Source organism: Oryx dammah, unplaced genomic scaffold (genome assembly GCF_014754425.2).
Source record: "Oryx dammah isolate SB20612 unplaced genomic scaffold, SCBI_Odam_1.1 HiC_scaffold_21, whole genome shotgun sequence".
NCBI lineage: Eukaryota > Metazoa > Chordata > Mammalia > Artiodactyla > Bovidae > Oryx > Oryx dammah.
In genome coordinates, this window is record NW_024070205.1 from 43,428,226 (window position 1) to 43,443,560 (window position 15,335).

Genomic DNA, 15,335 nt, shown 5'->3' on the forward strand with positions numbered 1-15,335 from the left:
GAGCGATTGAACTGAACTGAACTGATTACCCATAAAAAGGAACGCATTTGAGTCAGTACTAATAAGGTGGATGAACCTAGAACCTATTATACAGAGTGAAGTAAGTCAGAAAGAGAAAGTTAAATACCATATTCTAACACATGTATACGAAATCTGGAAAAGTGAAAGTGAAGGTCTCTCAGTTGTGTCCAACTCTTTGTGACCCCATGGACTATACAGTCCATGGAATTCTCCAGGCCAGGATACTGGCGTGGGTAGCTGTTCCTTCTTCAGGGGATCTTCCCAACTCAGGGATTGAACCCAGGTCTCCTGCATTACAGGCGGATTCTTTACCAGCTGAGCCACAAGGGAAGCCCAAGAATACTGGAGTGGGTAGCCTATGACTTCTCCAGCAGATCTTCCCTACCTAAGAATTAAACCGGGGTCTTCTGCATTGCAGGCGGATTCTTTACCAACTGAGCTGTGAGGGAAGCCCTAGAAAAAATGGTACCAAAGAATTTATTTGCAGGGCAGCAATGGAGAAACAGACATAGAGAACAGACTTATGGACATGGGGAGAGGGGAGGAGAGGGTGACATGTATGGAGAGAGAGTAATATGGAAATTTACATTATGTGTAAAATAGATAGCCAACGAGAATTTGCTGTATGTCTTAGGAAACTCAAACGGGGGCTCTCTTTATCAACCTAGGGGGTGGAATGGGGAGGAAAATGGGAGGGAGGTTCAAAAGGGAGGGGATACATGTATACCTATGGCTGATTCATGTTGAGGTTTGACAGAAAACAACAAATTCTGTAAAGCAATTATCCTTCAATTAAAAAAAAAAGTGTCACTGTCATCCTTTTACAGATGAGGGATCAGAAGCTTACATTAAGTATCTTACCCAAAGGCACCTAGAAAGTAGCAGTCAAAATGTCCACCCCAGACCTGCTGCTGCTGCTGCTGCTAAGTCGCTTCAGTCGTGTCCGACTGTGTGACCCCACAGACGGCAGCCCACCAGGCTCCCCCGTCCCTGGGATTCTCCAGGCAAGAACACGAGTGGGTTGCCATTTCCTTCTCCAACCCTAGACCTAGTTGACTCCTAACCACTACAGTAGAGACTCCCCTGTTGCAGAGAAGTAACTTCTCAAGCTTAAAAAAAAGGCATCAAAACCTTCAAATAAAATCTGAAACTAGATGATCCAAGGGGAGTTCCCTGGTTGCTTAGTGGTTAGGATTCTTGGTTTTCGCTGTTGTGGCCCATATTCAAACCCTGGTTGGAGAACTGAGATCCCACAAACCATGTGGTGCAGCCAAAAAAAAAAAAAGATGCCTATGTGATAAGTGAAAATTGAGCTGAGGGATGGTGTGAATAGGCAGATCTATGAAATATTTCATGGTCCTTATTCTGGTGAGGTTATCTTAGCATTTTAGGGAGAAGATGGCCTTTATTTACTTAATTTCAATAGTCATCTCTTAAAATATATGGCTAATAAACATCATTTTAAGATGAAAAAGAAAATCTCTATACTGATTTTATTTAGAAGATTCATACTTAATTTTTAAGTAAACAATACAGAAAGCTACATAAAAGGAAGTCATCTGAACTGCTGGGTGCAAAGATTAATATTTAATATTAATATTATTGTTATTAATGTTAATATTTTATTGCCCTTTCTAAACATTGCTGTTGTATATATACATTTTATAGCAAACAAAAGTATAGTCTACATGTTTTATAACTTTGGTTTTTTACTCATTGTTAATATAGTACTCATCTTTCTATGTTTTTTCAAGTCAGAATAGCTTTCAGAATCCAAAGAATTGAAACCATAGTGGTGAAGATGACTGGTGGGAAGTTTGTGTTGGACAGGACTTTGCCTTTCCCACCGGGTTAGCCCTGAGTGCTAAAAGCCGGAATCAGAGAGAGACTTGTGTGAAGGACAGAGTCTGTCTCTTGACCTTTTCTACTTTTTCCCCCTCATTTGTGGTCACAACCTTTCCCTCTGATTGTCTTCAGTTGGACCCCTGCCAAGATACGTCTGAGTTGGGATGGAGGGGAGGGTGTGTAGTCGTATATGGTTGTACCCCCTCCCTTTTGCAGCTTAATGCCCTTGAAACTCAGATAGGTGTCATTCCCCCTGAAAAAGAGTAGCCAAAGGCAGATCTCTGGGCCAACTCTTAACAGGTTTCCAGTGCTTCACTTTCAGGCTTATGAACTAGGGCTCTATGAGATACTAGACTGAGCCAAGCATGAATATTCCTAGGATAAGTGCACAGCAGGCCAGAGCAGGAAAGTGTGTCCCAGAAGCCTTTTCTGTTGGAAGAGAACTCTATCATTGCTGACTCATAAACACACCTCAAAAGTGCCTTCTTCTGTCCTTTTGTTCTTGTTTCCTTTGAATGTTGTTCATCAGTATTGCACTATTCTAATCTTGTGTCTCCCAAAGTCTGTCTCAAACATTCTTCCATGATATATATTTGGTTCCTTTCCCTTGAAACCAGGTGTACTTTTATCTGTCCCTCATTGTATACATTTTTACCATTTTGGATAGTGAAATATCAATAGCTGAGGAAATAGTCTTCCTTTCATAAAAAACAAAATTGTTCACTGTTGATAGCAAGAATTAGAATTGTGTCCTTCAAAAGCACTTATCAGAAGACTTATTCTCGAAAATTTCCATCCTTGTTTGATTATAGACAAATCTTCTGCAGATATGACTGAGCTAAGAAAAGAGTAATTATTTAACTTGATATTGTAAACACTTAACTATAACTATTAAAAGGTTCTGTTTAAAGAGAAGGGGCTACACAGAAATTAACATAAAATGGCTTATAGTTGAATATAAAACCTGAAACCATAAGAATGCTTAGAAGAAAACATAGGTGGTAAACTTGACATCTGTCTTGGCAATGATTTTTTTTTTTTAATTTGACAACAAAAGCAAAAAGTAAGTGGGACAGCATCACACTAAAAAGCTTCTGCATGCCAAAGAAAAGCATCAACCAAATGACAAGCTATTGAATGGGAGAAAATATCTGCAAATCATGTTTGATAAGGGGTTCATATCCAAAATATATAAAGAACTCATACAACTCAAGAGCAAAAAAAAAGAATCCAATTTAAAAATGGGCAGAAGATCTGAATAGACATTTTTCCAAAGATGTTTGGATGGTCAGCAGGTACTTATGAAAAGTACTTAAGTCACTCACTAATCAGGGGAATGCAAAGCAAAACCACAAGGAGCTATCACCTCACACCTGTTAGGATGGCTATTTTCAAAAAAATAAGAAATGTGTGGGTATGGAGAAAAGGAATTCTTTTTGCACTGTGAGTGGAAATGTAAATTGGGGCTGTCACTGTGAAAAACTGTGTGGAAGTTCCTCAAAAAATTAAAACTCGAGCTACCCACAAGATCCAACAGTTCTACTCCTGCCTACATACCCAAAGAAAATGGAAACACTAACTCCAAAAGATACACCTACCAGTTCATTGCAGCACTGTTTATAATAGCCAAGATGTGAATACAACCTAAGTGTCCAACAGTGGATGAATGGGTAAAGAAAATGTGGTAGACTCACATATATATATACACGGGAACATTATACAGCCACAGAAAAACAAATGAGGTCTTGCTGTTTGCAACAGCGTGGATGGACATGGATGGACGCTAAGTGAAGTAAGACACACAAAAATACTGCGTTGGGCAAAAAGTTTGTATGGAAAAATCTGAACAAACTTTTGGCCAACCCAATATCATATGATCTCATTTATATTTGGAAACTAAAAACAAAACAAAAAAACCTCAAGCTCATAAATACAGAGAATAGATTGGTGGTCGCCAGAGGCAGGGGCTAGGGGATAAGCAAATGGGTAAAGAAAGGGGAGTCAAAATGTTCTAAGTCCCAGTTGTGACTAAGTTGTGAGGATGTAAGGTACAGCATGGTGATTATAGTAAGTAATACTGTATTGTTTAATTGAAAGTTGCTAGATCTCAAAATTCTCATCACAAGAAAAAAATTACAGCTATATATGGTGACAGATGTTGACTATACTTATTGCGGTGATCATTTCACAATGTGTACAAATACAGAATCATTTTGTTACACACCCAAAACTAATACAATGTCAAAGGTCCGTTATACCTGAATTTTTTAAAATAAAGGAAGTTTCATGTTCAAGACTGGCCTCCCTGGTGGCTCAGTGGTAAAGGATCCGCCTGCAGTGCAGGAGACACAGGAGATGCGGGTTCAATTCCTGGGTCAGGAAGGCCCCCTAGAGGAGGGGATGACAACCCTAATTGCCTAGTCCAGTATTCTTGCTGAGAAAATCCCATGGACAGGGGAGCCTGGCAGGCTACAGTACCTGGGGTCGCAGAGAGGTGGACACAGCTGTCGAGACTGAGCAGCAGCAGTAGCATGTGCAAGACATGGCCTCTAGCCCGCTCGCGGCCTGACGCATGCTGCTGCCATCCATGTAAATAGTCTGTGACGCGCCTCGGTCACACATCCTTCCTCTTGAATGCTGTTTCATAGGTAGCTTCCTCTTGGTCTCTGGATTCTCTCCTTTTGCCTTCCTGTGTTAGCTGCAAAATTTCCTATGTTCTGAGCAAGGTTCCGAACTTAACGGCAACTTTTGGTAGACTGACCTTTGATATGATTGGAGTTGGCCCAAAAGTTTGTATGGAAAAAAACAAAATGGGTAAAGGGGAGTCGAAATGTACTGAGTTCTAGTTATAAATAAGTTGTGGGGATGTAATGTACAGCATGGTGACTGTAGTTAGTAATACTGTATTGCATATTTGAATATGGTGTCTGGACTCTCACACTGACTTCTTGACATAGTCCAGGGATAATGGAACACAGCTCAGTCATGTTTTGATTGACTCAGTTACATGCATAATAGCTTTGTTACCTCATTATTATAGTAATGTTTCCTGTAAAAAATACTGGGGAGAAAAACAAGGGAGAAAATTAAAATCACTGATTACCCCCTCACCGAGAGAGCACTGCTGCTAATATTTTGGTTTATTTTTTCCTAAGACTTGTGTTTTAACCATTATCTTTCAGTGAATCTGATAGGTTCTCATTCATGAACTCTACCTGAACAGTGACTTACTGGTGGATGCTAAGTCACTTCAGTCATGTCTGACTCTTTGCCACCCCATGCACGTAGCCTACTGGGATTACTAATTATTGTTTGTTCTTAATGCTGGTTGCCTCTGTGTGGGAAGATGTGGAATGTCATCTCCCTTTGACTGATGTCTCCAGTCTCTGATCATCTTTCTACCTTCATTTTGTAAACAATGTATCATTTGCTGGAGGTACTAATGTATATAGAACATTTAAAGCAAAATATATTTTTCTCCCAAGAGGGAATAAATGTAATTGCTGAGAAGTTCACACACACACACACACACACACACACACATATAAACACATATAGACATGAGTTTGAGCAGAGTCAGGGAGGTAGTGAAGGACAGGGAAGCCTGGCATGCTGTAATCCATGCGGTTGCAAAGAGTCAGACACAGCTAAGCAATTGAACAACAACATATATGAAAGAAGCAGTTGGTTTTCTCAAGGAAACAGAAAAAAGTCTGCTGAATAGAAAATTGATTCTACACAACAACTTTCTGTCCAGTTGCTTTCTTCCCTTTTTCTTGGTAGGAATCCAAGCCAGACCATCTCCTTGTGCTGAAGGTCCTGTGGAATGATTTCCTGGTGTGCTACTCTTCTCGCCCTCTGCTCTGCTGGTCTGTGTGGTGGGCCCTCTCCACCTGCGGCTATTTTCAAGTCATTAACTACGCACAGGGCCTGTGGGAGCAGGTGATGCCTTCCCGCCATGCTGCTATCTATAACGGCGGTGTGGAGGCCGTTTCAACCTTACTGGGTAAGCAGTGCTGGGCGGTAGGGTAGGTTGGGTGGGGAGAGTCCTCTGGTAGTTTAGTTGACCATGATCAGAATTTTTCTCCCCTCTCAAATTTGAAGTAACCTCAAAGAATGGTTTACTTTGAGCTCTGATTTTATCATTTAGGATGACAGTTCAGAAGTGTACGTTCTGGGAGTACTATGACTAACAAACTTGAATTCTTTTTTTTTAATATAAATTTATTTATTTTAATTGGAGGCTAATTACTTTACAGTATTGTATTGGTTTGGGCATACATCAGCATTTTTTTTAATCCGCCACTGGTGTACACGTGTTCCCCATCCTGAACCCCCTCCCACCTCCCTCCCCATACCATCCCTCTGGGTCATCCCAGTGCACCAGCCCCGAGCATCCTGTATCATGCTTGAATTCTTTATAACCTTTGGGAAACCTAATGTAAGGATCCTGTAAATTGTTTTGTTACCCAAGTTTCCTTTATCTCTGATTTACTGCGTGCTTTGGCCATGTGTGAAGCTTTAAGCAGCACTGTTCAGTACTTTCTAACAATAGTAGCTAGTATATGTTGTGTTGCAGGTGCCGTTCTGAAGACTTTATGTATATTAACACCGTCCTCACAGAATTCCTTTGTTGCAGTTATTACCCCCATTTTCCAATTAAGGAAGCTGTTGAAAGATATGTTAATCACTTGCCTTAGGTCATATAGATGGTCAGTGGTAAAGTCAAGGTTTGAACTCAGAGCCTGTCTTTGGCCATTAGCATCTATTGTTCCATTCTAATTTGTTGATCCACCTCATAGGTCTTAGAAGATCATAAAGGACTTCTGTGAACACTTTTAACTGTGACCAGCACTTAGAAAGCACTCCATACCATTTAGCTCTCATTATCCTCATCATCGTCTTTTGACCACGTGATAAACTGCCCCTCAGATGGGAGGAGAGACGAACCTTCCTGCCATGTTGCCAGGCTACAGGCAGGATGGTTCTTTGTGACTCTTGCCTCTGCAGCCACCTCAGTAGCTTTCCCTTAGCAGCACCCCTGGTTCTATGTCCTCCTTTTCCATCTCATTACCCACTGCCCTAATTCAGTCATCATCTCTCCATGGCCTCATACTATTTATTCCATCAGGTCCAAAAATCTCTGCCTAACTTTCAAGGGCCTCCATAATCTTGAACTACCCTGGTTATAAATTTAAAGAGCTTAAAATGTCATAATCTAAGGTGAATTTTTCTTTTAGTGAAATAGCACTTGTTTAGCAAAATGAGTAATTACTTTTCTGTTTTTGTTTTGTAGGTGCTGTTGCAGTGTTTGCAGTTGGTTACATAAAAATATCCTGGTCCACTTGGGGAGAATTGACATTGTCTCTCTTTTCTCTCCTGATTGCTGCTGCAGTATATATCATGGACACTGTGGGTAACATTTGGGTGTGCTACGCATCCTACGTTGTCTTCAGAATCATCTACATGTTACTCATCACAATAGCAACGTATGTATTACGATTCAAAGCAGCATCAGAAGAGCTGTAACAGGATTAACTTCTTGGTTTCTTTACAAATTAAATTTCTGGTTCAAGGGCAAATGGGAGGAAGCATTATACCATAAGTGCATTATCAGTTTTTCTTTTGAGGAAGCATTTAGGCAAGTTCCATTTATTTCCTTGTTCATGTTTCTGCTGTTTTCAGACATTTGCATGAGGTTTACATCATTTAGCAAAAGAATACTCTTCACTTGGTTGGGAAGGGAATTGACAGTAGAAGACTAGGGGCTACTCTTCACATTTGAAATAAAAAATGTAACTATTCTTGAAGTAATTCTTATCTTTGCATTCTTTTTATTTATTTTTTAAGTTTTCAGATTGCTGCAAACCTCAGCATGGAGCGCTATGCCCTAGTGTTCGGTGTAAATACTTTCATTGCCCTAGCACTGCAGACTCTGCTCACTCTCATTGTGGTAGATGCCAGTGGCCTTGGCTTGGAAATTACCACTCAGGTAAGGTCTGTTTCAGTACTGAAGATGTTATGGGTTGATCAGGGTAACAGAAGTGGAGCATGCTTCAGGGAAACAAATTCAAACAATAGAGACAGATAGAAAATCGAAAGTAAAAATGTTCTTTCCTTCCTTCAGTTATCCCCCACCTTTAGTTCCTTTCTATCAGGAGGATGCTGAAACCATCATCTCTTTGATGAGGCCCTAGAACGTTTCTGAGTGTGATTATCCAGCCTTGCAGAGCTGAGAGGTAGTGTTGAAGACCCAGACCTTCTGCTTCCTCACCCATTATTTCCCTCCATTTTTAATTCTGTGCCTGGAATACTGTATCCTATGTTTGAGATGCCTGCTTCACTTGAGTGCTCTCTGAGTCTCCTCCCTTCTTTAAACACCCCCCACCCAGATACCAAGGTAATGACTTGCTATTGATGACTAGGATTACACATGACCTATTGAGAAAACACCTGCACAAACACCCAGAGACAGTGTGAATATGTTTATTCACTCTGGAATTGTATAGTTGTATATGGCTTCATTCATTGTGAGTTGTAAATAGGGCTTGGGATGTACTTTAGCAAAATGGGCAATTGAATCAAAAAGTGCCTACCCCAACTCATCTCAGCTCAAAAGATTCTGTCTCCATTGTTCTTCCCACTTACGTATTAGTTTTCCTAGAATACAAAGAGCTGACATGTTAATTAACTTTGTTTTTACCGAGGAGATCTAAAAGAGATACAGTAGATAATGTGTGCTGAGTGCCTTCTGTGTGCCAGGTACTTGATATAGAATTTTGCAGGGTTGCTATCAGGATTAGACGTCAAGAAAATGAATCTGCGAGATGTGTTGTTTAAGGTTACGGTCAATAATAGTATGGCAGAACCAGGATTCAAAGCAACATCTGACTCAAAAGTCTACACATCTCCCTCTGCATCATGCTGGCTTAGAAAAGGGCGGGGGAAAGGTGGATAGAGCAGAGGAATGGGAGCTTATTACTGTCTTTTAAGTAATTATTACTTATGTGTTTCCTAGTTACTGCCTGCAATAAAAATGTTGGGAAGACCTCTCAAGGGTTAAGTCCTTTCATTTGGGATGGAGGGTAGAAGAATAAGTGCTTGTCATCTTGCTATAGAAGTGGTGGGTTTAAATGTGTGGAATAATAATTTTGTGGGCTGTGCTCAAACTCATGACTGCCATGATTAATTAACCGATTTCCTATAGGAAAATGTATCCACATTTTAAAGGACTTGGCTCAGAGGGTTAGGCTTCCCAGGTGGTGCTAGTGGTAAAGAACCTGCCTGCCAGTGCAGGAGACTTAAGTGAGTTCGATCCCTGGGTCAGGAAGATCCCCTGGAGAAGGAATTGGCAACCCACTCCAGTGTTCTTGCCTGGAGAACCCCATGAACAGAGGAGCCTGGTGGGCTACAGTCCATGGGGTCGCGAAGGGTCAGACACAACTGAAGCGACTTAGCATGCACGCAGAGAGGGTTAGAGTGGCATGCTTACTGGACCCATGAACCAGCTTATCAGTATTTAGTAAGTTATTTTAATAAGAAAATGATGATATTGATAAATCATATAATCACATTAAAAAATGGCTTAGAGAAGATTCTTATAAAAAGTTATCTTACAATGGAATATAGTTGACCTTCTACTGCCCTCTTCTGGGAAAGAGTGGAAATTCTTGATCTTCAGAATTTGGCCTCATCAGCTTGAGTTAGTTGGCTTGAGGGTAGAGACCAGGATTCAGTTATAACAGCAACAAAAATGAAAATCAGTAATATTAACAGTATTAGCATTGTGTTAATAAGCATTTACATACAGAATCCTGTTCCTTCCCAACAACTCTGTAATCAGGATATATTATGAATTACAAAATGGGTTTTAAATGAAGTGGAGGCTCAGACACTGAGTCTCTCCATCCAGGCCACACAGTCGGTAAGTGGGTAGTCAGGATTGGCACCGAGGCAGTCAGGCTCCAGTGTCGCCATGCTGTCCTGCCTTTCTCTATCCTCAGTACCTGGCACATTGTGTAAGCACACAGTGTTTTTTGAAATTGTATTGAGAAACTGAACATATCTTTAATTATAGAGTCTGTTCACATATATGTAATAAAAGAGCTGACCTTCCAGTGGATAATTCTGTAAATTACTTCTTCCCTTCTCTTTAGTTCTTCATCTACGCTGGTTACTTTGCACTCATCGCTGTAGTTTTCCTGGCTAATGGTACGGTCAGTATTATGAAGAAATATAGAAAGCAAGAAGATCCAGAATCAAGTTCTCAAGTGACCCCCTCATAACATACTGCAAATGAGCTTCATATTGCAAGAATTCTGCACAACGGCTGTAACCGGCTGTATTTAATTTTTTAAAGTGTAGACACATATTTATGAGTATGCATTTCATGGCTTCAAAGCAGCCAGTTGACTATACCTTGTCTTCAGAGTAACAATAACAGTTGAGAAATGAAGTGTACTTCCTGGAATACTTATGAGAGCCAATTTAAGAATGTGTTTTTCCTGCTTCAAAAGTGAACTTGCTTTTGAAAACCAAGAATCAAGAGCAGTCAGGCAGCACATGGTAATGTACACGTGCTCACAAGTGAGTTTGGTGTTTCATAGGTCAAGTATTCTACTTCTGTGTCTGATTAGCCAGATGCTTGGCCTGTTGGGACCAGGGCTTCATGGGCCACAGGATGTTACAGTCAGAATCTTAGTAGTGTTCTAATAGCATCTGCCTCTGTTCAACTTAGTTCTCATGTCCGTGTTACTGATGTGCATTTGTTTCTACAGATGACAACATTTGCCCTGGTTTGGTGTTCTATAAAGAATATGTGTTAATTCTGAGTTATTTTTAAAAATTCATTGTGTAAATACTCTCAGTGCCCATCTTGATTGTTGTGTGTTTGTGTTGATTTTTCTTAGAAGTATATTTTTACATTATTCATATGCTTCCCAGAGAAGCTAATTTAGTTAAAAAATAAGGCAACTTTTGAGGCCTACTAATAATATAAGTGACCTAATCAGAAAACTTAAGGTAGGTTTACTTGTCTTTTATTCTTCGGTATGAAGGACTATTAAATCTATGATGAAAAGTTACTAAGTGGGCTAAACGCATAACTAGTCCATTTTGTATCTGCATTCCCTTTTATCTCCAAAATAAAATGGGAAAGTCTTTTTAAAATAACTTCATCTCCATTTATGGCATTTATATTATTTGTCCTTCTTATCCAAGATAAAGGTGTCATTAACTGTTGGGTTATTCCAAGGTCTTTTTCACAAACTGAGCCTCTTTATTTTGGTGGGACAGGAACTAGGATGGACTTGGTTCCTGCATTTTGTATATTAAATTTGCCTTTGTTTCTAAAGGTGGATCATCTTAAATATCTGCTTAAAATAAGAATTGCTATTGATTGCATTTCCAAGTTACTTGAAAAATGTTATTCTGTGTACATTTAATCGGGAAATTAGTCTACCAAGTGACTGCTAGCATATGTGAGACATAACTATTTTAAAGCCAATTTTGTTGCCTTATCTTAAAAAAAAAACAAAAAAAACTAGGTCAACTTTTTTAGAATGACATAGGTAAATACTGAATAGTAATGTCAAGATTCCAAAACTGACATATTCATTTATGTAAGCAAGAATTCTAGAAGCAAATGAATGAGGATAAGAATAAGTCATTTTCCAGTCACCTTCCTTTGTGAATAAAAGAAAGGAGAAGAGCACTAGCTAAGGAAGGAAAAAGGAAGTGATAACATAAACAGCAGCCTCTAATTTTGTATTTTGTCTTTGTTTTATTTTGCTACATAGGGAATGTGTACTCAGAAACAAGTAGAAAAATGATGTTTGAGGAATTTAATTTTTTAAATAGACTGTGGTACAATCAAATTATTCATGTAACTAAAGCAGTATTTCCCTGGAATTTAAGTCACAGTTTGTTGTATACAATCAGAGCCTTTATTTATTTAAGACAATAATAAGTTCATATCTTGGTGTGTGTGGTACTATTTGTAGAATGCTGAACCCAATTTGCAAGTTGTACTGTATGCAGTTTTGGAAAGAAGTGCAAATAATTTGTTCTACTTTTTATTCAATCCTGTATAGATTATACAATTATTTTTTATTAAATAAATATTTTACAGTATATTTTTCCTTGTTTAAAATATTTATTTTTATGTCTTTGTTGCTACATGCAGGCTTTCTCTAGCGTGGAGAGCATGGGCCCTAGAGCTTGCGGGCTTCAGTAGTTGTGGCTTGCCATCTCTTGAGCATGGGCTTAGTGGTTGTGACACACGGCTTAGTTGTCCCTCAGCATGTGGGATCTTCCTGGACCAGGGGCTGAATCCATGGCCCCTGCATTGGCAGGTGGAGTCTTAACGACTGGACCACCAGGGAAGTGCTGGTCTTTACCTTTGACTCTTCCCTCTGATTTTTGTTGTTTTCCCAATTTTTATTCTAGCACCACATTATACTGTTTATTTTTCTTGGTCTTCATGTTAGTACCTCTTATATTTTTAAAAGCATTCTCCCATTTAGAAACTAAAAAGACCAACGTTCCCTTCAGTGTTAACTGAATTTTTCAGATAAATGAAATGAAATTGAATCAAAGGTAGAAGGTGCCATCTTGTTTTAAAAAAATCATGGTCTTTTGGTTATAGCCCCAAATGTTCTGGTACCCACGGAAGCATCTTCTTGCCATCAGTTGAGAATTGCTTTGTTCATTTTACCCAACAAACCAAACCAGTCTTTTCTAATAGTATTTGAATGTGTACTTTCTCATTAGTTCCCATTGCAAAACCTTCATTAAGGCATTTTATTGATTATCACCAGAGACTTGGAAATTTTTCATGCAAAAAACTTTTTAAAGATAAAATTTTCTGTCCTTATAGCATATCTTATGTATCTGAGCAAGAACCACACCTTATTTTTGTCTTTTGTTGCAAAACACATCTTGTGTTTGTGCCCCATGAACACTGAATTATACAAATGATATGTGATGGACTCAACGTAACCACCTGCCAGTACAAAAGCTAAATAAATGCTATTTTTAAAAAAGTACATTAAAGCATTAAGATTAAAATGCCTGTCAATGATGTCTAGTCCACTGGATGCTTTATTCAAGGCATTGTGCTCAAATGATAGAAATTGGATATCTATTTGTCTTACTTCTTATGGAATCCTAGGGCTTCCCAGATGGCACAGTGGTAACGAGCCCACCTGCAAATATAGGAGATGGAAGAGACACAGGAAGATCTTCCCTGGGTTGGGAAGATCCCCTGGAGAAAGAAATGGCAACTCACTGCAGTATTCTCATCTGGAAAAGTCCATGGACAGAGGAGCCTGGCAGGCTGCAGTTCATGACAGTCAGACATGCAGGAGTGAGCAACTGAGTAGGCATGCATGTGTAGTTAGTACTTTACATTTATATAACATGCTTTAGTTTGGAAAGGCATTTGTGAACATCATCTCTTTTGATTCTGGAAAAAGCATCCTGTGGTGGTATTAGTAATTCTTCTACTTTTTTCATTAAGTAATGCTGATAGAAGGGGCTTCAGAATACTGAGTTTGCCATTCAAAGCTCTGATTCATTAGGGAAGTTAGTCTGGAGCTTCAGTTTATTTTTTTTAATATTTCTTTTTACTTACTTGGCTGTGTCTGGTCTTTGTTCTGGCATGCAGGAACTTTAGTTGCAGCATATGGGATCGGTATGCCAATTCTTAGTTGTGGCATGTGAGATCCAGTTCCCTGATCAGGGGTTGAACCTGGGCCCCCTTCATTGAGAGCATGGAGCCTTAGCCGCTGGACCACCAGGGAAGTCCTGAGCTTCAGTTTCCTCATCAGTAAGTGGGGATGATACTTACCTCATAAGACTGTCATGAAGAAATGAAAGAACATACGAGAAAGCACCTGTCACGTGAGAAATCAGTTCCCTTCCCCCTCATTCTCTATTAACAATTAGTTTTAGCTGTCGGTTTCAAATGAGCCGACCACTGGAAAAGACTCTGATGCTGGGAAAGATTGAGGGCAGGAGAGGGGAGTAACAGAGGATGAAGTGGTTGGAGGGCATCACCGACTCAATGGACATGAGTTTGAGCAAGCTCCAGGAGATGGTAGACAGGGAAGTCTGATGTGCTGCAGGCCATGGGGACACAAAGTGTCAGACACGACTTAGTGGCTGAACAACAATCAGTCTCAAAATTGCACTCTCAAATGAAAGTTCTTTTGGAATATTTCAAAATAAAAATGATAGGAGGCTTTTAAACACTCTCATTTTTTGGTCAAGTTTTATTTAATTACTTTGACATTGCCCTTCTTTGGGACTGGAAAACTCACCTTTTCCAGACCTGGAGCCACTAGTGAGTTTTCCATATCTGCTGGTATATTTAGTGTAGCACTTTAACAGATCATCTTTTAGGGTTTGAAATAGCTCAGCTGGAATTCCATTTCATTGGGATCAGTTTTCATTCCAATCCCAAAGAAAGGCAATGCCAAAGAATGTTTAAACTACCACACAATTGCACTCATTTTGCATGTTAGCAAAGTAATGCTCAAAATTCTCCAAGCCAGGCTTCAACAGTACATCAGCCGAGAACTTCCAGATGTTCAAGCTGGGATTAGAAAAGGCAGAGGAACCAGAGATTAAATTGCCAACATCTGCTGGAGCATAGGAAAAGCAAGAGAATTCCGGATAAACATATACTCCTGCTTCATTGACTACACTAAACCCTTTGTGTGGGTCACAACAAACTGTAAAATTCTTAAAGAGATCAGAATACCAGACCACCTTACCTGCCTCCTGCGAAACCTGTATGTAGATCAAGAAGCAACAGTTAGAACCAGACATGGAACAATGGACTGGTTCCAAATTGGGAAAGGAGTACGTCAAGGGTTTATATTGTCATCCTGCTTATTTAAATTATATGCAGAGTACATCATGAGAAACACTGGGCTGGATGAAGCACAAGCTGGAATCAAGATTGCCAGGAAAAATATCAATAACCTCACATATGCAGATACACCACCCTTAATGGCAGAAAGTGAAGGGGAACTAAAGGGCCTCTTGTTGAAAGTAAAAGAGGAGAGTGGAAAAGTTGGCTTAAAACTCAACATTCAGAAAAGTAAGATCATGGCATCTGGTCCTATCACTTCATGGGAAATAGACAGGGAAACAGTGACAGACTTTTATTTTCGTGGGCTCCAAAAACACCACAGATGGTGACTGCAGCTACAAAATTAAAAGACTTTCTCCTTGGAAGAAAAGTTATGACAGACAGCATATTAAAAAGCAGAGACATTACTTTGCTGACAAAAGTCTGTCTAGTCAAAGCTATGGTTTTTCCAGTAATCATGTATGAATGTGAGAGTTGGACCATAAAGAAGGCTGAGTGCCAAAGAATTGATGGTTTTGAACTGTGGTGTTGGAGAAGACTATTGAGAGTCCCTTGGAATGCAAGATCAAACCAGTCAATCCTAAAGGAAATC

At 39.6% G+C, this 15,335-nt stretch overlaps 1 protein-coding gene across 1 annotated transcript in view; it reads left to right on the forward strand.

The window, feature by feature from the left end:
* The window catches only part of SLC19A2 (solute carrier family 19 member 2), a 32,944-nt gene extending 22,110 nt beyond the window's left edge, over positions 1-10,834 (forward strand). Inside the window, exons 3-6 of the mRNA XM_040263556.1 lie at positions 5,650-5,872; positions 7,163-7,355; positions 7,717-7,858; positions 10,023-10,834. Of these exons, the coding sequence (XP_040119490.1) occupies positions 5,650-5,872; positions 7,163-7,355; positions 7,717-7,858; positions 10,023-10,151 (687 nt within the window). The 3' untranslated portion in view covers positions 10,152-10,834. The remainder of the gene's footprint in view (positions 1-5,649; positions 5,873-7,162; positions 7,356-7,716; positions 7,859-10,022) is intronic.
* Positions 10,835-15,335: the final 4,501 nt, after the last annotated feature.